Here is a 23,720-nt window from a genome sequence, read left to right as displayed (position 1 = left end):
GTGGAGGTTCTGTGATGCTGGGCCTGTCCCAAATGCTTTTGGAACCATTGTAGGGTCATCGGCATCACAAACTCAGCAACACAAGATAATTTTAAATCAAATATGTTTGTCTCTGCCAAATAACTGAGAATGGATGGACGATGGGTCTTTAAGCTGGATGACTAAAATAATTTGGTTAAAAGAACACAGAAACGGTTCACCAAACATAAAATGAACACTTTCCAGTCCACAGACATAAATCCTGTGTGTGAGCTGAAGAGAAGAGCTTAAGAGAGGAACCAAGTAGACTGTACTCAGAGGAAAAGTCAAAGATTCATTACTGTACTCCACAACCTTGTGAAGTGTTGTAGGAGAAGCTAACCTGCTGTTCTATAGATAAAAAAAAAAAATATTTCTTCAAATCAGTTTCATACCAACAAAATCAGTCATTTTCACAACTATTTGATTTTCACCTTCAAACCATAAAACAGGAAAACTTGCACATTATTTGCAGCTTTATCTATGAAACTTATTCTAAATATTTCATCACAAATCTGACTTAAAACGTAGGAAGGTTGACTTGCAAGTGCGAGCCCTGGCAAACGCCCTGATTTCAGAGCCGTCAGCATCCTCACCTCCTTTGTACATATGGAACGAGGGCAGCATGGCGTTCACAGCCACGGCAACTGGTCCCACTGATGCCACTGCAGCCTGCAGAGCCAACTCGTTCCCCGGTGGAAGGACGTGAAAGTTGGAGCAGTGAGCCGCCTTGCCTTGGAGCGAGTAGCGGCATTTTCCATTCTGCAAACAAGACGGGGAAATGTTAGAAGTGTAGAAAATGTGTTATTCAAGCTGTTATCACCGCTCTCTGTTCAGTTTACGATCTTTGCCTTTGTCTTAAAGATAAACTCGACACTATGCGACTCATTAGAGGGGACAAAAAGGACATTAGGATATTCTATTTTTGATGAGTATAGTAAATTAAAAATATTAAGAAAAAAGAAAAGAAGGTCTGCGTCAGCGTTCAGAGGATGACCTTGTGTTCGTAGGGGTATGAGCTCTCTGAGTCGACGCCTCCGTTGTGAATGATGTAGCTGAAGGCCTTGGTGATGTATCCTCCCCTGCAGCCGAGGTTTCCCTCCTTAGCGCTGCAGTCCACCAGGTTCTGTGGACTCAGCATCACGAGGACGCCTGTTCGCTTCATCATCTGCCCCTCTAGAGCTCCCAGAGCGCTGAAGGCCCAGCATGAACCGCACAAACCCTAAAAAGAACAAAAAAAAAATATATATATATATATATATATATATTTAGAGCTTCTGTTGTCTTCCAGGTTTTGCTGATCTCCCTTCGGCAGCTCATTCAGTACCTGGTTTCTGACGGGACCGACCAGTCCGCTTGACCTCCAGTCGACGCTTGCAGGAAGTGATGAGTCATTTGTGTCTCTGAACGTGTCATTCCTGAGATCGAGAAGCTCCTCCACCTTCCAACCGTTCAGCCTCTCATTAACTTCTTCGGCCGTCTTAAAGCAGAAACACAACAGAAAACACAGGGATAGTGTTTGTCAAAATAACCCAGGGGACAATGGGTGTATCAAAAAGTGAGACTAACAAATCCTACATTAAATTGCAACTCGTCGTAAAAGTTTCTACAGCTTAAATTGAGTTTTAAGTTTATGGATACTAAAAACATGCAGATGGAAGATATTTTTTAAAAACTATTTTCTGACTTTGATACCATTCAAGGCGGAGCATTTTCCTCTGTAGTATTCGTGAAACAGTCCAGTGTGTTTGTGAGTGTTATGTGTTTATGCTGCACATTTAGGAGCTTCTTTGGAACAATGGCTTGGGCCCGGTTTCACTGGGATTCGGTACGTTATTTCACGGTCTGGCATATTCAGGAGAGCATTTCCACTGCCGGTTGAAATGTCACCAACTTTTTGCATCATACTATTGTGACCAGTGCTTTTGTTTTGAGCTTAATAAAATGTTCTTTTGTTCAGAAAAGTGTTCAGTGTCTCAGATATGTGTGTGTTTTCTTTTTGTGGAAGGCAAAACAATAACAACAAAAAAAGGATTTTTAAAAATCCCACTAAGTGCTGATGAGAAGAAGATTAAAATGAATCCCATTTCTGAACGGGGTCTCTGCTCTGCTCTTTGGCTGTATTCTTCAGTATCATCCTGCACTCTGTCTTCTTTTATTCATGGATATTGCTGAACAGTGATGGCACTTTCCAATGTTCTGCAGTGCTCTGTCCTCTGACAGCGAGCCAAAAGCTTGTGTGAGCGTCCCAAACATTGGAGCCAGACTCCTGCAGAGCGTTGACATGCTACACCCATCCAGGCATTTCTGCCCAGGTTCTCCGACCAAATAAAAACCACCTTGTGATATCCTTTAGAAAAGACCCTGCATATTCAGATTCTTCATCTTTGCAACTGAATATCTGTTTATGCTTTTAATTTTTCATTTTTTTGAAGAAAAAATCTACATTTTTTCCTTCTATGGAGTGTTTTCTTGCAAGTTGCACAGAAACAGGCTCGTATCGTGCCTATTTTAACCTCCTTCTCATTGGATTTGTATGCAGTATATGCACAACTTTACCACTGAGAGTGATAATAGTTTATGTTATTGAACCTTTTAAATACAAAAATGAAATGGTTTACTTTATTTCAAAAGAAAAATCCAAACAAATTTTCTATAGTAGGCTTTACAAAAAAAAAAAGAAAAAAAAAAGCTACTTTGCTTGAAACACTCATGCTTCTTTCCTGCCTCTATGCACTTTTTTTTCAGCAGATAAAAAAAGCTCTAAGGGTCGTGAAGGTTGCTGACCTCTGGCTTAGATGCTGCCAAAGGCTTGAGAAAGCAGATTTTTCGCTCTGCATTAATTATTGCTGAGTTTTACTATTTTTTTCTGACTATTTCTTATTTGTTTTGAGGTCAGCTGGCTTGCCCGCCTTTTTAGATCACTGCTCTTCTGCTTCGTTTGCTAGGCCTCAGAAAGGCAGACGGACGGGACCCGCCGCTAGAGCCTCATCCTACCATGTCAGCGAGATGATTCAGTCCCAGAGTAAAGCTGTGTTTTCCTGCTGAAGCCTCCTGGTTGTGTCTCAGCATCAACAGCAGGTTTTTCTCCCACACTGTTCTCCTGAAGTCCAGCTCGGTCTGAAACGGTCCCATCAAACACGTTTGCACATTTGTACGACAAGAAATGTGTTGAATATTATAAATTTATTTATTTCTTCTCTCTAACTCATACTTGATTGTCATAAGCTTTGCCATGCTGAGCTCTCCAGTCGTCCCACAATCTGTTTGTGGCTGATGAAGAGCAGCAGAGGATCACAGCTGCCAGGAGCAAAACTGCACTCAACCAGACAGGCATCCTAGAAGAAAAGAAAAACAAAACACATTTAACGCGATCGGGTGTCGTCTCAGACTTCTAGCTGGGGAACTATTTGACTGATCAGATATTCTTAAACTTAACATTAGGACCTCAGCGTTATGGCTCAGATATTAACTGTGCTGCCTGTCAATATTGGTGAGAAGGTTTCTCTCTATTTACCCACTGATTATATGTTCTTAACCTGAAAAGAAATTGACACTGTGCCCCAGAATTATATTTGATAAAAATATGTACAGCTGTGGCCATATTTCAATATTTACAGCTCTGGAAAGAATTGAGAGACCACTTAAAATGATCAATATTAGAAATATTTAGTATATTTTATCCTATGTTTACTGTGTTTGATGTGTGTGAAGTTGTTTTAGTTGTGCTGCATGTCACCACTGTTCTGTGAGTTCATCAGTTCCTGTATTGCAGCTACAGTAGGAAACAAACAGGAACTGAACTCTGCACTCTGCACTCTGCACTATGTCAGCCTTTAGGTGCAACAAGCTTGTGACTCAAGAGAACAGAAGAAGGAGCAACGCGATGTGATTAACTCAAGATATAGCTATGTAATTAGGGATTGCGCTAAGGGGGAAAAAAAAAGAAAGGGTACGGCAGGACGTGCTTCAGAGCGGTAGGAGATCGTAACTGAAGCACGTCTCTGTCCGTTCTCCTTGCAAGTAAATCTAAAACTCTCTTGTCTTTCTCCTTTTTGAATATTTTTAGGTTGTTTGAATCTGACAATCACTTTCTCTGATTTTCCTTTTTACAGGTTTATGTTTGAGTAAAGTGAACATTGTTCTTTTATTCTACGAACTTCTGACAGCATGTCTCTGAAATCACAAGCAAAAAATTTGTATTTATTTGCAGAAAATGAGAAATGGTCAAAATAATGAAATAGATGCAGAGCTTTCAGAGCTCAAATGATGCAAAGAAAACAAGTTTAAATTCATTTAGAAACAACAATACCAATGTTTTGACTCAGGAAGAGTTCAGAGATCAATATTTGGTGGAATAAGCAAAAGGTTTTTATTTCATTTTTTCTAAAGTTGTATACAAGCAAAACTTTTTTTCTCATTAAGAATTAAATTAAGCTATTCTTGTTTTCTCGTCTGGATAAACTAGGATTAATAAAATTATTTGTCAGAATACTGAGATGGGGGATTTTTAAAAAAACTTAAATAAGACAACTTGGGGAACCCCAGGCGATTACTTCATGGGTTTCTATTCATCTGTTACAGGAATTCATATAATTTTAGTTAAATGCACGCTCACATATGAATGCATTTCAAGACAACTCCTCAAAAGTCAATGTACCAAATACTGAAGTTTCATGTTACGACATCAACCATGAAGTTAGAGATTTTTGCACAAAGCGGCCCTCCAAATGAACAATAACTCTTATTATGCTGCCAAATTAGTTTTAAAGAGGAGAAGGTGGAGACGCTTGTGAAAGAAACATCAAAAAGTTTGACCCATCTTAAAATGCAGCTAATGAAACTGATGTGCACTTTTGAAAACATCTTCCTTTTTAATCTTGAATGTAGCAAATAGAAATAGTCAAACTACTATAAACAAATGGTGGTTTGACATCTTACAGTATTTTTGTTTTCTTTGAAATTTTCAGAATAAATTTCACACTAAACATGGAAAAAGCTTTGAAATAATGCATCACAAATACATGGTTCCAGATTAATGATGCCCAGTTTTTCCACATCAAGTACATAAAATGTTTTTAGAAACTGTTCTCATGTGTCTGGATTTAAACTGTTTTTTGCATAATTTTAACTAACCTGAGACAGAAAGCCGATAAATAATTCAACGCCTGAAAATGGAGCATCACAAGTAAAATTAAACAATCACTGGTGCTGGTGCACAAGAACTAATGAGAGTAAAGGAGGTCTGTCTTATATTTCTGTAAATGATGATAAAGTGTGTATTTTTATATTTTTACACATGCTCACAAAGGGGAAGTTAAAACAGGTTTCACAAGCATGCCTAGGTTACTTTCCTAGCAATCCTAATGCATAATAATTGAATTTGCTCGCTATATTTACCAAGCAGCTCATCTCTTTGTTACCCCAAACACAAAACCAGGATTGCACATACCTTGACAGGATCAATGAGTGAGTTACTAACGTCCCAGGAGCAAATGACACCCGGGGAACGGACTCTCTGTTAAAGGAGAAGTCTTGTTTCCTGTTACATCTGCTCTGCGGCTCGTCATGTGAGTCTCATTTTCTACCAGCTGCATTCGGCCCAATATAACCTGCCAGCATGACTGCAGCAGCCGAGAAACATGAAGGTATTGCAAAACGTCACACAAACCAAAACCAAGTCTTGAAAATGCAGAAGTTAAGGAATGAATTTCAGATGAAACCATCGGTTTTATTCGTGCAAGGCTTCGCTGTTTACCGGCATAATACTGAGTCATGCTCTGATACTGTATGCTGACGTAGAAAAAGAAGAAATACAGTTAATGGTTTGGATCCAGTCATTTTGGACCATTAGATTTTTACGGTGGATTTGAATTGTGTGTGTGTTTTTGGAGAGTTGAAGGGAAAAAAAAAAAAAAAAAAAAAAAAGATTTCCCACATGTATAATAATAATAAAAAAAAAACGTATGTGCAAATTCCAGACATGCCTTTTGATGGGAAGTTGCACTTCAACCAAACTTTCTGTCTGTAACAATCTACCTATTTGGTAACACTTAATTTGAAGGGGTGTTTATAAGACTGACATGACACTGTCAAAAACATGACATAACATCTGCTATGAACATGAAGACGTCTTTATGAATGTTTATGAATGTCGTCATGAAGTGTCATTCGGTAAATAATGGCACTTTTAATGTAAAGTCGCTCTAAAAGATGCATTGAAAGTCCATTAAAAGTGCCAACTTTGCATGATTTTGTAAATAATGGCAATTTAATGCAACGTTGGCACTTTTAATGGACTTTCAATGCAACTTTTAGAGCAACTTTGCATTAAAAGTGTTACCTCATATTTTTGGCAAAAAAATAACATCAAACACTTGAACATTCTTCTTGCCATTGTTAGTAAATTTCACTTAAACTGTTTGGCTTCTTGTTGCAAACCAGACTTCTTTTTGTAGTCGACAAATTTTCACTTGAGGCTGGAAAAACCAACCGTATCAAAGCTTAGTCATGTAGCCCAGTTTCTTATTGGACGTCAGTGTCACTATCAGTAAAGTACAGCGGAGCCACAGACTCAGAGGGTGCCAACCAAGAAAGAAGATCTTGCTCCAAAAATGTACTTAGTTAGGTTAGTAACAGGTCAATGAAATGAAATAAAGCTGGCAAACATTAGGCTTGTGGGATGACTCTGACCTCAACTCCTTGTGTGGATTGGAGGAAATTCCCAAGTTTACTATCTTTAAAAGTCTGACATTAATTTATTGTTTATGATCACAATGAGAGGATATAATCTTTGGATAGGTGAAATCAACTCTCAACAGTAATAAAACATAAGTTTGTCTGATGAACTAGAATTGGTCCTTTATTATTTATAATTCGTGCAACAACAAAGAGTATAACACAATAAAATAGAATCTTTAACCTTAATATGGAGTTCAAGATTAAAACAGTAAAAGTAGAAGCTGCCAGAAACAAAGTTTTTATTTAGGCCAGACTCGGTCTTTATGCATTTGGACACGAAAACGTCTCGTTTTATACTGTTGAACTTCCTTGTGTTGTCACAGTGAGAAAAGGCCTAGAAACAAATGAAAGGTCGTTCTTTAAAACACGAGTGTGAAGACTAGTTGTGAGAAATATACTCAGATTTAAAATACAGATTTTTGTTTTTTGTTTGTCTGCAGCTTACCTTGCTCTAACACACTTCTCCTTTTATACGCTCCACTTCACTGCTTACTGTCCTCAACGTAGCAAAAAAACCCCATAGAAATCCAGCCACAACACCGGACAAACAGGAAGCAGATATAATGAAACAAATGTTATCACGTTATTACGCAACGCTGAACTTTGATTTGGCTCAGACTGCTGCAGGAGTTCACCTCTGATCTTTCCCCCCTTCCTGAATCCGGGTTTGGAAAGAGATTTGCTGATGAGCGCAGGTTCCCTGAGGTATGGCAGCAGATGGTAAGTTTCTGACTCAGCACAAGCTCTTATTGTGCCGAAATCCCAGATAGTTTGTGCGTCAACACACCTCAGGATCCTGCAGCTGAGCGAAGAGGCAGGTGGGTCTACTTAACACCTTCATTAAGATGACATCATGCCGGCATTGTGGCCATCTCTAAACTTATAAAGACGACTTTCACTCGATGCAATATGAAGAGTTTGCACAACTCTCAATTTACTGCAAAAAACGAGACTTTATTGGTTTCTCCTTAAAGCTGACTCCCTGTCTGGGGGCATAATGTTGAGAGTGAAGGTCGTGTTAGTCTCAATCGATTCCCTTCTCGGATTATTTACTTGCCTCCTGGCTGCTGACCTCAATTCATTAATCCACCAAAGCTTTATTTGCCATTGTAGATTTGCAGTCTGGCTATTTATTTGTGCAGTTGAAAAACATAAGTATCAATGTTCAGGATGTCAATGTGGCATAAAACAATAAAAGAAAATCTAGACAGATGTCCTAGATAAAAGAGTCTGTGCAGAAAAATTAATAGTGGTATTTTTTTTTTCTAAGAGGAAATAAATGAACTGCTCTCATTATTTATCAGCAGATTGGAATATGAAAGTCAGGCAAAGCATCATTTCTCTCTTAAAAAAAAAAAAAAAACTAACAAAATAATAAAAAAAAAAAAAAGAACATTGCTTGTCTTTGGCTGCTGCCAGGTCTGCTGACGCCAATAATCAACTTTAAATCCAGGAAATCCTGATTAGATTGACATTTCTTGGTTTTGTTTTGGTTTGCTATGCTTAATGTAAAGGAAAATGAAGCTCCGATAACAATGAAGCATGATTAAGTTTAGACTCAAACAATAACATCCTGTCCTGTATCACAATTTTTAAAGCTGTTCCCCTGTTTTAAGATTTGCCATCTGAGTGCTTCCACTTCAGTTAATATCACAGGATTCACACAGTTTCTTAAATCTGGAATAAAGATTCTAATTTGATTGATAACTCAAGCGCCTCAATAATTATGTGTGTGTAAAGATTTGACCCACAGTTCCAAGAGGTTCTCTCTCTTAAATATTAAGATTTCCGTTTCATTCCACCACTTTCCGTACCACAAAAATAAAAATTATTAGACCTATTTGGTGTTGAAAATTATTTATTATAAATGACATAATTAATCTAGATGGATTACTAACTAAAAGTGCAATACCAAAAAGCTCAGATCAACCAGAATGCATGTGCAAAAGCACTATTTTCAATCTGTATCAGTTTTGCAAACTTTCTACAGGTTATGACGGCTGTCAGGTGTCTGTTGCTCGGACTCTTCCCCATCAGGTGTTGCTTCGACATCGCAAGCGATGGGCAGACCTGCATCCTGCCATCCAAGAGCCGTGTGTTGGAGAGGGAGTCCAGCAGCTATTGCATATAATCCCCCTGCACGCTCTCCACATCCACAGCCGGGATGTTGTTGTTGCCATGAGGACGGAGAGGCAAGCGAGCTGCAGCATCACGCTTCCTCAGGAGTTTGCATTCTCACGATGGGGGGGAGGGAAGGAGAGGAGGAGGAAGCTTTCTTGTTGCTCCTTGCGTGTTTGCTCTCTCAAACTGCTTGTTTTACTTGGACGCGGCGTCTGAATCATCTCTGCTCGTGTTCACTTCAGACAACAACAGCAAGGAAAGAGATTTGCATTTAAAAAGTGAGCGACCAGGATGACAAGCAGTTCGATTTGAAGAAAAGGTGAGTTGCCATGTTTGTTTTTTTTCTTTTCTTTACTCCAAAAAAAAAAAAGAAAAAATCATTGTGATAATGTTTGCTAAGTGAGGCAATGTGCCTGTGTTTGAGTTAGAAACTACAGCAACAGTAAAAAAAATAAATAAATAGATTAACATATTTTCAAATTGAGTAATGGTTTCTGAGATGTGCAGAGCTGCTATCATCATCATCATCATCATCATCATCATCATTATCAGATGCTTCATCCAAACAACAAACATCATCAAGACTACTTCAGTTTCCTGGAAAAAATCTTACCAGGCAAAAGAAACAGCACAGATTTTAAACTAGATGTATTTGGAAGAAGCAGCATTGCACAAGGAAGAGAAATTTACAGGAGAGGTAAAATGTATGTTATGTCCTTTGAGATGAATTATTATTTCTGCAAAAGCTGAGGGAAAAAAAATTCCCATTCCTCTCATGTTTCTTTTTCTGGTGTGCTCTGTACAGCACTGGAAGTTATGAGCGCAGTTCTGCCAACACAGATCACACTTTATATGTCACTTGTTTTTGTTTCTATCTTTTTTTTTTTCTGGCAGCTTGAAGAGATTTTTACCAGCAAGTCTCACATTTTCTGATGAGCTGGACTTCGTCACACCTGCAGTCAGTTTGCTGTATCTGAGGGTTCTGTTTAGCTTTTAAAGAGATTGTTGTTTTCGTGCTCACATGGAATAATCACACTCACAGACAAGAGGGATAACTCACTATGTGTGTGTGTGTGTGTGTGTGTGTGTGAGTGACAGAAACTGGGCGTTTTTCCCAGTAACAGATCATCTCTGCTGTTGATATAAACTCGCATACAATTCGCTACTTATTCTGCCCTCTGCTGGTGGGTTTTGCAGCTGCCCAACCATGTATAAATGAATGAATGGAGTTTAGGAGGATTCAGAGGTTGAGGAAAGAAATGTTAGAACCTCTAACAGGCTTTCCTGATATTACGGCACATATTTATCTGTTATATGATCATAGTTCTAGGAATAATAAAGCCACGATCTCTGCTCCAAACGTCAGCCCCCTACTGTCACCGCATTAATGCGTCTGATATTTTATGACAAGAGGATTATATCCCTGTAACATGAATGGTATTTTTTAGACTCTTTTACTCAGACAATAGAGATTAATGTCTCAGTAAAAAAAAAAAGTCAACACAGATTTTGTTTTGCATTGATTGTGGCAAAATGACATTATGAATGTAAATAACAGATAAGATACAACTAATACAATACAACTCTTTAGTAACTATGCTACAATTTGGACTCTATATATATGTTTATATGTTTTTGGACTGTGACAAAATGTTCTGTTTTTTAACTTTGACATGCTTAGATTTTTTTAAAAAGGTTTTTATTTGTTGAGCAATAAAGGACACTCAGTTTTAAAGGCTTTCATTAGAAAATCCATATAAACAGTCATCATTTAAGGATGTTTTTGTCATAAAAAACCGAAAGATTTCTTTTCTGCCGTGTCTTTATAACTTTAACCAGTAAAACTGTAGATTGTTACAGTAATAAATACATTGAGATCATCTCTGAATTGCCTCTGGAAAACTGAAAGATTTTGCTTTTGGAAGTTTTAATTTGATTTGTCGTGCAGTTCAGTGATCTTTGACAGAACTGTGAGTGAAGGATCATTATCCAAAATGTATCACTTTTGGAGAAGAATCAGAAGATGCAACCACATCTAATTTCAAGCAAGCTCTGCACTGGTGGCATGACAGTGGCTTTGAATAATCTCTGCTCACATCAGAGGTTTTTGCTGCAGATTTCACTGGGATAAATAATTTAGAAACTTTTTGCACGCAATTATTATTCTGTACAGTTCAAGGGAAAATATCAAATAACAAATGCATTAACACTTTGTTGAAGTACAACAGTTTCAATGCTCACTCTTATTCAGCCCACAGTTATCAGTCATGGTAAATCGGATGAAATAAAGGTCAACTGCACATGCAGGAAGGTTGCAAAGGATTGAAAAGATGTCAGTTTTACAAAGCAGTCAGAGCAGTGACACAAAACATACAGGATTATACATGGCAATAAGACTAATAATTTGAGAAACGGGCGCAACAGAGACATTACAGAAAGTGGATGTTTCTCCAAACTGGAGGAAAAGACAAGAGGCAAAGAGGCAGACAGCAACATTTCAGACGAGAACCGTTTATGTATATATGATAATAATCTCCTGTAATCTGGACTATGAAGAAAGAACTCTTTTTCTGTCAAATTACACTTCTCGGCCTGACACCTCAGTGGGTTTTGGATGAGATAGCTCATCGTAATCTGATAGATTTGGAGAAAATTCGCCGGGTAGAACTGCAAACCTTGCCAAGGTGGGATGTTGATCGATTCCTCGACTGAATGCTGAAATTAAATTAAAAAGTGCTTCAACAAAGTACGAGCTTTGAAATATTTCTTTAATCTTCTTTCATTGTACATAAGTGCTATATTAAATGATGAAGACGTTACTTTTTATGGCCTAAAATCACAATAATAAGATAATATGCTGACTGCGGTCAATATTTTCAAAACCACTGCATGTGTAACGATCTTCAATGTTCAGTTTTCCTGACGATAAATTAAACAGTTTTTAGAAGAGCTCTAAACTACATCTGCCACTCTGACAAAGCAGTCAGTGTGCTGATTACATTTTGGAGAAGTGATCTCAGCTTTTGCAGCTAAACCTAAAACTGATATGCTAGCTGATCAGTGCTAGTGCTATGAAAATGCAGAGAACATGGGTTTTGTTTAAATCTCAACCTTTTAAATTAACAAAGCTCTTTGCGATGAATTTGCTGGCGTTTCTCAGCGTTGAGAAATGCCAGCGCAAACTCTCAAGCTGCGACATTAGCATATGTGTCACAGATAAATAAGGAAGAAAAAAAACAAAAAAGCTCACAAAAGCACTGAAAGATGTGAAGAGAAGAAACGATGGCTAAAGAGATGAAACACAGGCTCGATGTGAAGCCTCCTGTGGCGCCGGTTTACTCTCTTTATCACTCTATGTGCACACATCAGACGAGAGCACACTGGCTTTACAGCCTGCTCTTTGTTTTACTGTTTTCTCTTTCTTATAAATCCTGCAAGCGCTGTCAAGCTAAAATAAAACCGTCCTTTGGACTGCAGCCTCAATCTGTGTTGCTAAGGTTACCTCGCCACCATCAGTTGTAGCAAAAACAATTTTTTTTTAATCTGCTTTGACTTGAGGCTGTCATTATCTCCCTTCAACACAACACAGAGTGCTTGGTGACTTCCTTAGGTCGTCTTTCTCATGTTGAAGCCAGGAGTTTACAAATGAAAATGCATTTTACTCTTTTTTTCTTCTACTTTTTTTTAACCACAGCTTCTAAAGAACCAGAAGTAAACAGCAAAACTGAGCTGTCCGAGGGTTAAGTGTTAAATTACCTGCGTTCTTTGGTAATTAATTAATTAAAAACATAAAATATGTAACTCTCAGCATGAAGTGCTTTCTTTTCTTGTTGTATGCGCTTTTGACGACCAAAGTAGCAGCCTCCTATAAAATCTTACTGTGAAATCATGCAGTACTTTGCAGGAGTCTTGAGTTCTTCTTCGTTTCTTTATGGTTTGTTTCCTAGGAGACAGACCTGCTTGTGATTTAATCAAGCTGACTTCATAAATTCAGTGCTGTGAAATTCAAATGTTCCCTTCCTTCTTGCCTTTCTGCTCATTTAACGTTTCAGATCATGAATAAAACTTTGATATTTTACAAAAATAATCAGAGTTTAAAACAAAAGAGCTTTCAAATAATGATTAGACGTATCAATAGGGGGGAAAAAAGCCTCCTAACCCGTAAAACTGCTTGTTTGTAAATTTGTCGTTTTAATGCTGTGGAGGAATTTTGGTTGACTCTTCCTTGATTAATTACTTCAATTCTGCAACATTGTAGAGTTTAAAGGACGAATTACCTTTTCTACGTAATACCGCAGCATCTCTGTAAGACTGAAGACCCGAAAACGTCTCGGCCAATCTATAAGTCTTCATTTTGGTTTTTCTTCTTATGTTTTGAACTGTTCAGGGACAGACTTGCACTTGTACTTTGGGTCATTTTCTTGCAGCATAAACCGAATCTGGTTAAGCTGAAGATCACAAACTGATGTCCGCACATATTCCTTCAGGATTTCTGCTGTCAAATACAGATCCTGAAACAGCCCTGATCATCATACTGCAACTACCATGCTTGTCTGTTGGAGTGACTTTATTTTTTTTTTTATCTTAAAATGATGTGTTTGCTTTACATCAGGTATAACAGGATGCCTTCCTCCCATTTTTATTTTGTCAGTTCACAGAATATTAGCTTTTAACTTTCCGAGATCTTCACTATATTTTTGTTAAACATGAGATGGGATTTAGTAAGTTAGATTATATTTTCACACAGTGTTTGGGTGGTTTGGATAATAAAATCATAATTTCAAAATGTTATTTTTTTTCGCAGTTATATTTGTTTTATGTAAAATGAGTTTGATGATTTGAAACAGAAGTGTGACATTTACTGTGACTGTGTTTTTATTTTGTTTTTAATTATGTAAAGTACCTTGAAATGCCTTGCTGCTGAAATGTGCTATACAAATACAATTTGATTGATTGATTGATTGACAAAAAGCAGAAGCACAGGAAATCCATAAGGTGACAAATATTTTTTTCACAGCTTTGTAGGTCTTCAAGGAAAATCTGAATTGACTGTAATCCCTATTTAGTGTAAAAAGTTAGTTGTTAGAGATTAAAGATTAGTAGCGTGCTTAAATATAGCACAGAAATGGCAGAAATCTATCAGGAAATCAACTTAGTGACCCTTATTTACATGTCTTTTACATCAAAGACATTCAGAATAATAAACATTCACCATTTCAGCCAAGAGGAAATGATCGATATCTAGTTTCTAACACTTCAAAAGGGTATAGAAGACGTATTTTCATTCTGAGATGTACTAAACATGCGTCACTGTCTTTTCCTCTCACGTACAGGCAGGTCTCCAGATGTTTAAGGGGACTGCAGCCCACCTGTGTTTGTACTGGAGGGCTGTGTATCTGCTGGCTGCAGGGGTGGCGCTACCGTCCGAGTCCCTCTGGCTGTGTCCGCCGTCCTGTCGCTGCAACGCCGCCGCTCTGGAGGCAAACTGCTCTGGCGCTCAGCTGGGTGCCGTGCCTGACGGTCTCCCCCAAGATGCCGAGCTGCTCAACCTGACCCACAACACGATCAAGACTCTGATGAATCAGCAGTTTCACAAACTAACTCGGCTTTTACACCTCGATTTAAGTGACAATCTACTGGCGCTGGTGGAAGCGGAAGCCTTCCTCGGCCTGCAGAATCTGCTCACGCTGCGTCTTTCTCGCAATCACCTCAGGATCATCTCCGTGGGAGTGTTTGCTGGTTTGACAAACTTGCAGCTGCTAGATATAAGCAGCAATGAGATTCTTGTCCTCTTAGACTTCACCTTCACAGATTTAGGATCTCTGCAGGTTTTCCTAGCAGACAATAACGACTTTGTTTTTATCTCTAATCAAGCCTTTGCCGGACTGAGTGGCCTACAGAGGCTGGACCTTGATGGCTCTAACCTCACTGCTGTGCCAACCGAGGCGCTCACTCAGTTGAGTGTGTTAAAAAGCCTTCACATTCACCAGCTGGACCTCATCTCGCTGCCAAACTACTCTTTCTACCCTCTGCTGCACCTAAAGGAGCTCGTCGTTGCACATTTCCCCAGGCTGGAGACTCTGTCAGGAAACAGTCTGTTCGGCCTCAATCTCACATCCTTATCCATCAAGCACTGCAACCTCAAAGAGGTACCGTACGCTGCTTTGCATCACCTTGTTTACCTCGTGTCCATCGACCTTTCTTTCAACCCTATCACTTACATCCATGGGAACCTGCTTGGAGACTTACTCCGGCTCCAAGAGTTTCATCTCGTCAGCGGCTCACTGGCAAGCATCGAAACCGGAGCGTTTAAAGGTTTGGGATATTTAAGTGTGCTGAACGTTTCGCGAAATCTTCTCACCACACTCGAGGCGGGGTCTTTCCATTCAGTGGTCACCTTAAAAAGCCTGGGGCTCGACAACAACCCCCTCGCGTGTGACTGCCGCCTGCTTTGGGTGGCTCGAAGGCGGCTGTACGTGAACTTTGGTGGGCGTCTGCCAACCTGCATGACTTCCACCCAGCTGCAGGGCTGGAATTTCCTGGAGTTCTCCGAGGATGAACTACCGAGCCTGCTCACCTGCCGGCAGGCTCGGATTGTGGACTGGAGGCCCCAAGATGTGAGAGTGAATCAAGGACACTCGGTGGTGTTTCACTGCAGCTCAGAAGGTGACCCCCAGCCATCTGTCAGCTGGCTTAATCCCCAACTAAGGCAGGTTTCGCCTGTTGGCAGGATACGGGCCCTCTCCAACGGCTCCCTGGAAGTGCGCTACGCTCAGCCACACGATAGCGGCACTTATATCTGCGTGGCGTCCAATGCAGCGGGAAATGAAAGCCTGCGCGTCAGCCTTCATGTCCAAGCCTTGCCATCATCTCCTAAAAAACACTTTCGTCTTAAAGGCTGGCCTGCCTTTCCTTCCTCTCCCCCCGGAGTGGATGGAGATGAGAAGCTCCCGTTTGATGTGAAGACTCTTCTGATAGCGGCGACGATCGGATTCGTCTCATTCTTCGGCTCGGTGTCCGTGTGCTTCGTTTTCATGTTCTTCTGGAGCAAAGGAAAGGGGCAAATCAAGCACACGGCAACGATCGCCTACGTGCCACGCAGCGCCATGTCCAACAGCAACACGGGGACGTCAAACTACATGGAGACGAGCAGGTTCACCATGAAACTCATATGAGTCCGTTTGATAAACCGAAAAACATATTTTTCATAAGATGTGGCTGGATGAGAACAAATAAAATGCATTTGACTATTTGAGATGTTTGAATTTAATGTAAGAAATGATTACCTTTTACTAACTCCCATGTACTTTTAGCAGTGTCTGACAAGTTAAATGAATGCGAGCATGACATGACGTATTACACACAATGTGAGGATTTTAAGTTGAGTTTCTAAAAAAAATATCTTTATTGACAAGGATTTTTTTTCACGCTTGTTTCCTCTTGTAGAAGAAAAACACTTTGCATGTCATTAAAGAACTAACAGCTCTGACAGGGCATAAATAAAATCTGGAGAGATTAAGACATAAAAGCAAAACATGTATCAATCAGATTTTTTTTCTGGCCGATACCTATTTCTGGTTTACTTTCAGCTGCCTGTCCTGTTTTTTTTTTTTTTTGACAGTCTAATTTTGAAGGCATAATAAATAAATCTATCACAGTTTTTTTTTTTTCTCTCTCACTATTTCTGGCATTTAGCGAGTAGACATCATTTTGGTCCTTCGAACTGACCTAAAACAAACAAAATTTGGTCTGATTTAACTCCAGACAGTGAAACAGAAAAGAGTCTTTTAAGTCAGAGAATGTAAACTTCTGGTTTTAGCTGTGTGTAAACTTTAACGAGCCACTTTAATTGATTCTCAGGTGTCACTGGATCCTGCAGTTTGTGTATTTTATATAAATACTATAAAATGAATAGCAAGTCTTTTAACGCATCCTTTAATGTTAAAGTTAATTATAATGCTGATTAACTTCTCATCCAGCCTCCATGACTTCTGTTTGTCAGAATATGTTATAAAACAGATGCGGATTTGTCTTGGCTGCCTTTAAAAATGGGAAACACAGGGAAACATGTCATTCAAATGAGTCACTTTTGTTAATATTAATAAGTCAAGAAAATGGATACAAAACTGTGCCTAATCTTACAAATATCTACATTCAAAGTTAAACATTTAGAACTGGAACTGTGAAATGGTGCTGCAGTAGGAGAGAAATTGATTTTAAGGCTTTTCACACATCTTTACCGTTTATCAAATAAATATGTAGGCTGTCAAAGACAAAAAAAAAAAAAAAAAAAAAAAAATGGCTTGCTTACTTGTGTTTTTACTTGTACTTTAAAGGAGGAATATAATGGCCAATAATGTAACTTGTGATTCTTTTTAGACCTTAAATAAAATGCCAAAAGGGATCCTGGCCTTATGTTAAGGTTATGGTATTTCTCAATGGTTATGTTTTTTTTTTTTTACATTGTCACATGCATTGTACATTATTCAACATGTTTATGGTGCAATGTTTTTTTTTAAATAATACCTGAGGGCTGCATGAATTAAAATGATTATTCATTGAAAAATATTGATTTGGGTCTATTTCCACTGAAAGACTGTTGAGTTTCAGAGTGAGTACTGTGGGAAAGAAGATATCATTTTGCTCAGCATCCAAAGGGTAAAGAATCAGTTCTGAGGTCACAACTTTCAATTTCTGCTCACAGTTTTAGGACGTGTTTACTACAGCAGTAATCAGAGGCATCCACCAGAAAGTGGAGCTATAGCTGCACATGCTGTGAACACAGAAACACTCTGTTAATGACATACATGTGTTAGTAAAAATAAAATAAATGACTGCTTTTAACAACTGACTGATGATGCTTTTCATTTACTATCAAGACCACAGCCCATAATCCCGTCAGCTTTTGTTTCTCTGATGTTGGAAAAGTGATGTTGTTGCCATGACAATACAATAACTCTGACAGTGTCAAGCAAGGGGCTTAGACAGAAGAAGCAAGTTGTTTCCAGAGTAACGTTCAACAAGCCTCCAGTACAGTAGAGCTAAAACAAAACAAAAAAAGCATCTTGCATTGAAGGTTTTGGAGCTGAGTACAATAAATAAGTAAATAAATCTCATATGGAGATATTTTTAAACTTCTGGATCCCACGGCGTTTGATTTAAAAAGGTAACCGGCAGTGCAAGCTTCATTTTAAGTTACAAAAAACTCTGCAAAAATTAAAATGGAATAAATCTTTTGTTTTAATTATTATTTTTTAATTAAAAGCCACAGTGACATAATGTATTACCTTTACTAAGGGAATCAATCATGAAACTACTGGATTTACATTTTCAGATTGTTTTAGGTGCAACACAACGTCAGAGCAGTCCCATTCAATAAATTAGAACATTATTGAAAGGTATACATTTATTTCAATAATTTACTAAATAAAACATTATATATAGATTAATTACAGACAAACTGATGACTTTAAGTCTTTATTTCTGCCTATTATGATGATTATCCGCATACAAAAACACAGTATTTAAGATATACAAGATATTTAAAGCATATTTATATTTACTATAACAAAGACATATAAAGACATGTAAACTTTCCACTAAAAAGTATGCTTAATAATTGCTTAGAAGTTTTATCTTATATTTATTTATTTATTTATTTATTTATTTATTTATTTATTCATTCATTCATTCATTTATTTATTTATTTATTTATTTATTTATTTATTTATTTGACAAACAATCCTCATCGTAGCGCATATTCTAATATTTTGAATTAGAAAATAAATCAGCAAGGTCCAAAGTTCCTTTATTTTGAAAATCCATTGATCCGATAGGCTTGACGTACGCAGAGTGTCCCGGAAGTAAAACTTTTCTGCTACTACGGTTGGGCTTAGCAGTTAGCACCCTGTTCGATAGAGTTTTTCTATTGAATAAATCGAGATTTGCCTATTTGGTGAGTTGGACGTGGGGTGGTAGAGTATTATAAAATAAACATGGCAACAAAAAGATTAATTTAGTTTATCAAAGCAAAACGACCACACATTAACAAGCAGCACAAACAGAAGCTAAGGTTGGTTAGCATTGCACGGAGCTATGAGCCTGGCAGTTGGACGGGAACCGAGGAAGACTGCGGGAAACCGCATGTCCAAACTCCTGGATGCTGAAGAAGAGGATGAGTTCTACAAAACAACATACGGAGGCTTCAACGATGTAAGAAATTACACCGAAAAAAAAAAAAAAAGATAAATACCTTCATAGTTCAGAACTACCTAGATACGGGAAGTAAACGTCTTAACTGTGGCACTTTTAAAATATTTCGTGCTTCAAACAAATGCAACTAATTTTGCTACCTTCCTATATAAGAGTGTAAGAGATTATAGGTAAAGTATAAATTGATTCAAAGCATGTATATAATGTTTGCGATATTTCGTATATATTTTTATTTGTAAAAAAATAAAACATTTACACAGATGCAAATGTTTTGCATCTGTGTAAAACATTTTTAAACAGATATGCAAGATGGAACATAAAAACATGAAAGTATAAATGTAAACTAGTTTTGAGCCTTCTGAATGTATGAAGAAAATCAATAATTTATTTGTACAGCAGCACGGATATTAGTATTTAAACAATAATGCTTTTCAGCCTGCATGTATGAATCTGAGTTGTGTATTGAACATCTGTTTTTTCATTTAACATTATATTTGACCACATTTCAATAGTATCATCGCCCTAATCCTTGGAGAGGCTTAACTAACCTGAATGATAATATATATTTTTAAAATTCTCATTATTACTTCTCGTCATGTTATCTGAACGGCTCCATTTGTCTGCTCTCAGGAATCGGGAGATGATGAATATCACGGAGAGCACTCGGACACAGAGGATGAGGTGGACAGCGACTTTGATATCGACGAGGGTGAGGAGCCCGACAGCGACCAGGAGGAAGATGCTCCTCGGAGGAAGAGTCGGGTCGTCACAAAAGCTTATAAGGTATTTTAGAAGTTTTCGGCATTAAGCCTCTAAGTCATTTAAGTTAGTTACAAATGAAACATTCTGAAAGAATTTTTAAAAACAAACATTTTTACGAGCACTAACACAATCTAAAAGAATAACTTGAATATAAAAAAAAAACAGTCTAGATCAGGATTTTAACAGCATGGCGCATAAGCTACTATCAGCCATCACTATCATCTGCAGGGCCATCTTCTCTATTATATACTGGTGAAACCCCAAGCTGACATGCAGCGTGTTCTGTTTACGCCTGGATGTCAGTAATTAGTATGGTATATATTTTATATTTATTCCAAGGAGCCTATAAAGGTGGCAAAACCCAAACCTAAAAAACCCAATGAGGAGCAGAAGAGGACAGAGAAAACCAAAGTGGAGCTCAAAAGGAGGATTCCTCAAGAATTTCACGATTTTGCTGAACGTAAGTTGCAAAAATGATTTTCTTCCCCTTAAATTATGTTTAATAGTCCAAGTTCTTTTTGTAAATAATCCTAGTAAGTAATCGTTCCACAAATAATTATAATAAGCACATGATTATTGTATGAGAATTACTTCAGGGAATGGGTCAGTTTTGGGTTTGTAATTAAATGACGTCTCTGCCGCTCTGTAGCTCGGAAGTCTGTGCGACAGTCCACCAGTGAACACACCAGGAAGACCAACCTTCGCCTACAGGAGCGTCAGGACGCTCCTAGGAGACGGAGAGGCGCTCACCGGGACCGACCTTTGACCCAGGAGGAGCTGCTGGCAGAGGCTAAGATCACAGCTGAGGTCAACATTCGGTCTCTGGGTGAGAACCTTTTCAAGAACTCAGTATTTTCCGTTGTGTGTTGAGAGAACGGGTGATGAAACTCTGCAGGAGCAGCAATACGAATAGATGAAAGTAATGACAGCAGACATGCTGCTTAATAAATGATATTGGAATATTCCTTTGACTCTTGCATTGAAGCAAATACTCCAAGTGCATCTCAATAAATTGGAATTTTAATGAAAGTGAATTTATTCCAGTAATTAACTTTAAAAAGTGAAATTCCGACAGGTTTATGACACACAAAGTGATATAGTTTTAAAGTCTTTACATCTGTTAATTTTGATGATTATTATTTACAGCTGATGAAAATTTAAAATTCAGTACCTTCCCAGCTGGAAATGAAGTAGAATAAAAAGAATATGATCCAACAAAAGGGATGATAGTAGTTCTTGAATAAAACAAAACAAATAAAGGTCTTCTAAAAATAAAGATATGAAGTATATTCAGAAGAACGGTGAAGGCTGAAGGATCAGCTTATATAAACCGTCTCTAGGATTTGTTTAGGACATCAGTGATTGAATGTTGTTGATATGACAACTGTCAAGTGACCTCTGACAGTGTACTGAATTTCTGCAGAGCTTTTATTTTATTTTCATAAATCCTTAACAACCTTTGTGTTAGAAATGACTTTTTTTCAGTTCAGTAATGTTTAGATTTTGTGAGAAACTGGTTTTAATGTTTCTACCAGCTGTAAGAAATAACTATGAGATAGAATGAGATGAAATATGTCAACATGTTTACGAGACGTACTGGCTTCACTTCTTGATTGACCGGAAAAAAAAAAAAAAAAAAAGCTATTCCATTACGTTTAATTTTACTTTTGATCAATAACTTATTTTTGACTTTACTGTTCTAAGTAACTAAGATCTACATGTATCTTGTTCATATTTTGCACATGTTTGTTGTGCTCTTTATTTAGTCAATAAAGTGGTGGATTTTCATTTTCTCAGGCGTTTTGCCTGCAGTCCGAATCCTAAGGTGTTTCCGGTTTCTCTTTGTAGAGAACTACGAGCGTCTGGAAGCAGACAAGAAGAAGCAAGTCCATAAGAAGCGTCGCTTCGAGGGACCGACCATCCGCTACCATTCGGTCCTGATGCCCCTGGTCTCTCACTCGCTCCTTAAAGAAGAAAATGTTGACGTGGAGGGGTAAGTGTGGCCACCGGTCTGACTCTGATGACCTTTAAAGTAGATTTGCAGACATGAAAGCGACTCCTTTTTAATATATGCATTTTTTTTTGTCTGCATCAAGTATAATCTGCTCCATAAATATTTAATCTCCTCTAGATTAACGTATGCCAAAACATTATATCATGTTTAGCTGTTATGCAATTTAGTAAGAAGATTTATTACGTTTTTTTTTAAATCTCCTGTAGGGGTATCTGTTGGGATTTCATCAAAGCAAGAGATAAAAAAAAAAGCAATATTAAAGTAAATCCTGGTCTTTATAAATAAAGTGCATACAGCAGTTATTGATTGTCGTAATCTTGTTTTCCACAGGCTGGATCAGGACGTCTCTCAGACGGCACCGCAGAATCCCACCACGCCGTCCCAGCAGCCCACCGGAGGACTGTGCTCCCGGACTTACATAACGTTCAGCGACGACGAAGCCTTCGAGGCGACCTTCCCTCCCGCCGCCCAGGCCGGCCCCCAGATCCCCGTTCAGGAGATCTGCCCCGTCACGCACAAGGCGGCGCTGTACCGGGACCCGGTCACGGACATCCCCTACGCCAACGCGCGAGCCTTCCGCATCATCCGAGAGGCGTACCGCAAATACGTGGCAGCTCACGGGTTTCCAAGCAGCTCGGCGGCAAGCGCGGGAGGCGACGCCTCTTCCATGAAGGGAGTCCGTCAGAAAATGGTCGTCAAGCAAAGTGGGTTTACCACGTAGTGTTTCAGTGGCTTTAGGGTTTGTTTTCTATCTGGAAGTCAGCGAATGTTTTGCGTCTGAGCAGAATTTAAACCCTCTACACACGATGGGATGCGCTGCCTGGACTCAATAAAGTTGGTGCTTTTTTCTCCACTCTGCAAGAGTTACCTTAACGGGTCGCTGTAGGAAGAGTACATTTCAGTGATATTATTCAGGGACGAGCGGCTAAGAACAGCGCACAAAGTTCCAACAGAGTCTGGAAAAGTCTGGAATTTTATTTAATTGTTTTCAACGTTTAGATATGTATGAAAACACCCATGTACTTCCAGAACTTATTCCTTATTCTGTGTATTTCATTCTAGCTTTGCATCTTTCTTGTTTGCTCATCTCCATCCTTTCTTATTTGTGTTCTTCCTCGCGTCTCTTTCCTTCTTGCATTCCTTGTATCTTTCTTATTTCCTCCCTTGTTGCCTTTGGAAAGCTCAGTCTGGGAAAGTCTAGAATTTTTACATGAAAATGTGATTACAGTTTGTTTTCATAAATTTCAGTTTCATTTGTCTGCACACCCACAAACTTGAAGGCTGTTTGACTTAAATATTCACCTTTTTTTTCTTTTTTTTACATGTAACTATTTTGTACCTTCTATAAATGGGATAACTGAGGAAAAATAAATACATAAATAGTTGAAACTGTGATTTAAATGTTTTTCTTTTCTTTGAATGAATTTGGATGTGCACATGTTTTGGAAATTTAACTGTTTCGATCTTAAGTTAAATCTGTTTCATTGCTACTTGACTGTGCTTCATGGTGGTTAGAACTGGTTTCTTGAAACAAAAAGGTCCTGGGTTCAAATCCAGAGTTTTCTCGAGGTTCTCCGTCTTCCTCCCTCAGTCTGAGAACATGACAGGTTAACTGATGTCCAAATTAGCCTCGGCTCACGGTGCGTGTGTGCATGTTTTTTCTCCCGTATGTCTCTGTGTTGCCCTGTGATGGATTGACAATAAGAAATAGTAACAGTCCTCCACCTTCCCACCACCCAAGACCACGCAGGATCTGGATAAAAAAAAAAGAACCTTGCAGAGTTTTTTTTTCTTTTCTTTTTTCAGCCTTCTGTGTCAAGACAAACATATTTGCGATCTACAGCAGGCATAT

At 38.4% G+C, this 23,720-nt stretch overlaps 3 protein-coding genes across 4 annotated transcripts in view; 2 read left to right on the top strand and 1 right to left on the bottom strand.

Moving 5' to 3' along the window:
* The window catches only part of ctss1 (cathepsin S, ortholog 1), an 8,105-nt gene extending 747 nt beyond the window's left edge, over nucleotides 1-7,358 (bottom strand). The window contains exons 1-6 of one of the 2 annotated variants that reach the window (XM_015057991.1): nucleotides 7,205-7,358; nucleotides 3,233-3,356; nucleotides 3,016-3,138; nucleotides 1,346-1,498; nucleotides 1,016-1,240; nucleotides 615-780 (exon numbers count right to left, since the gene is read on the bottom strand). In XM_015057991.1, the coding sequence (XP_014913477.1) occupies nucleotides 615-780; nucleotides 1,016-1,240; nucleotides 1,346-1,498; nucleotides 3,016-3,138; nucleotides 3,233-3,355 (790 nt within the window). In that variant the 5' untranslated portion in view covers nucleotide 3,356; nucleotides 7,205-7,358. Of the gene's footprint in view, nucleotides 1-614; nucleotides 781-1,015; nucleotides 1,241-1,345; nucleotides 1,499-3,015; nucleotides 3,139-3,232; nucleotides 3,357-5,470; nucleotides 5,713-7,204 lie in introns of those variants that run through there. The other variant, XM_015057990.1, reaches the window with a different exon arrangement.
* Nucleotides 7,359-8,805: 1,447 nt separating this feature from the next.
* LOC106963203 (leucine-rich repeat and immunoglobulin-like domain-containing nogo receptor-interacting protein 1) lies at nucleotides 8,806-17,159 on the top strand. Its single transcript, XM_015057985.1, has 2 exons — nucleotides 8,806-9,199; nucleotides 14,214-17,159. Exon 2 carries the CDS (start codon nucleotides 14,226-14,228, stop codon nucleotides 16,053-16,055), a length of 1,830 nt encoding a protein of 609 aa, XP_014913471.1. The 5' UTR covers nucleotides 8,806-9,199; nucleotides 14,214-14,225; the 3' UTR covers nucleotides 16,056-17,159.
* Nucleotides 17,160-18,721: 1,562 nt separating this feature from the next.
* On the top strand, nucleotides 18,722-23,263 carry vps72a (vacuolar protein sorting 72 homolog a). Its single transcript, XM_015057989.1, has 6 exons — nucleotides 18,722-19,092; nucleotides 19,723-19,875; nucleotides 20,194-20,314; nucleotides 20,504-20,680; nucleotides 21,703-21,847; nucleotides 22,199-23,263. The coding sequence occupies exons 1-6, from the start codon at nucleotides 18,976-18,978 to the stop codon at nucleotides 22,587-22,589; spliced, it is 1,104 nt and encodes a 367-aa protein (XP_014913475.1). The 5' UTR covers nucleotides 18,722-18,975; the 3' UTR covers nucleotides 22,590-23,263.
* The last annotated feature ends 457 nt before the right edge of the window (nucleotides 23,264-23,720 follow it).

This window comes from Poecilia latipinna, unplaced genomic scaffold (genome assembly GCF_001443285.1).
Source record: "Poecilia latipinna isolate Pla-1442-1.1 unplaced genomic scaffold, P_latipinna-1.0 Scaffold1505, whole genome shotgun sequence".
Lineage (NCBI taxonomy): Eukaryota > Metazoa > Chordata > Actinopteri > Cyprinodontiformes > Poeciliidae > Poecilia > Poecilia latipinna.
Note: the sequence above shows the minus strand (reverse complement) of the source record. Positions and strands in the feature narration are given on the sequence as shown.

Bases quoted from the DNA above. Each gene is read 5' to 3' on its own strand.
- LOC106963203 (XM_015057985.1), top strand. From the start codon at position 14,226: ATGTTTAAGGGGACTGCAGCCCACCTGTGTTTGTACTGGAGGGCTGTG.
- vps72a (XM_015057989.1), top strand. From the start codon at position 18,976: ATGAGCCTGGCAGTTGGACGGGAACCGAGGAAGACTGCGGGAAACCGC. The intron at 20,315-20,503 runs GTAAGTTGCAAA...GCCGCTCTGTAG, and splicing joins ATTTCACGATTTTGCTGAAC to CTCGGAAGTCTGTGCGACAG. The intron at 20,681-21,702 runs GTGAGAACCTTT...TTCTCTTTGTAG, and splicing joins GGTCAACATTCGGTCTCTGG to AGAACTACGAGCGTCTGGAA.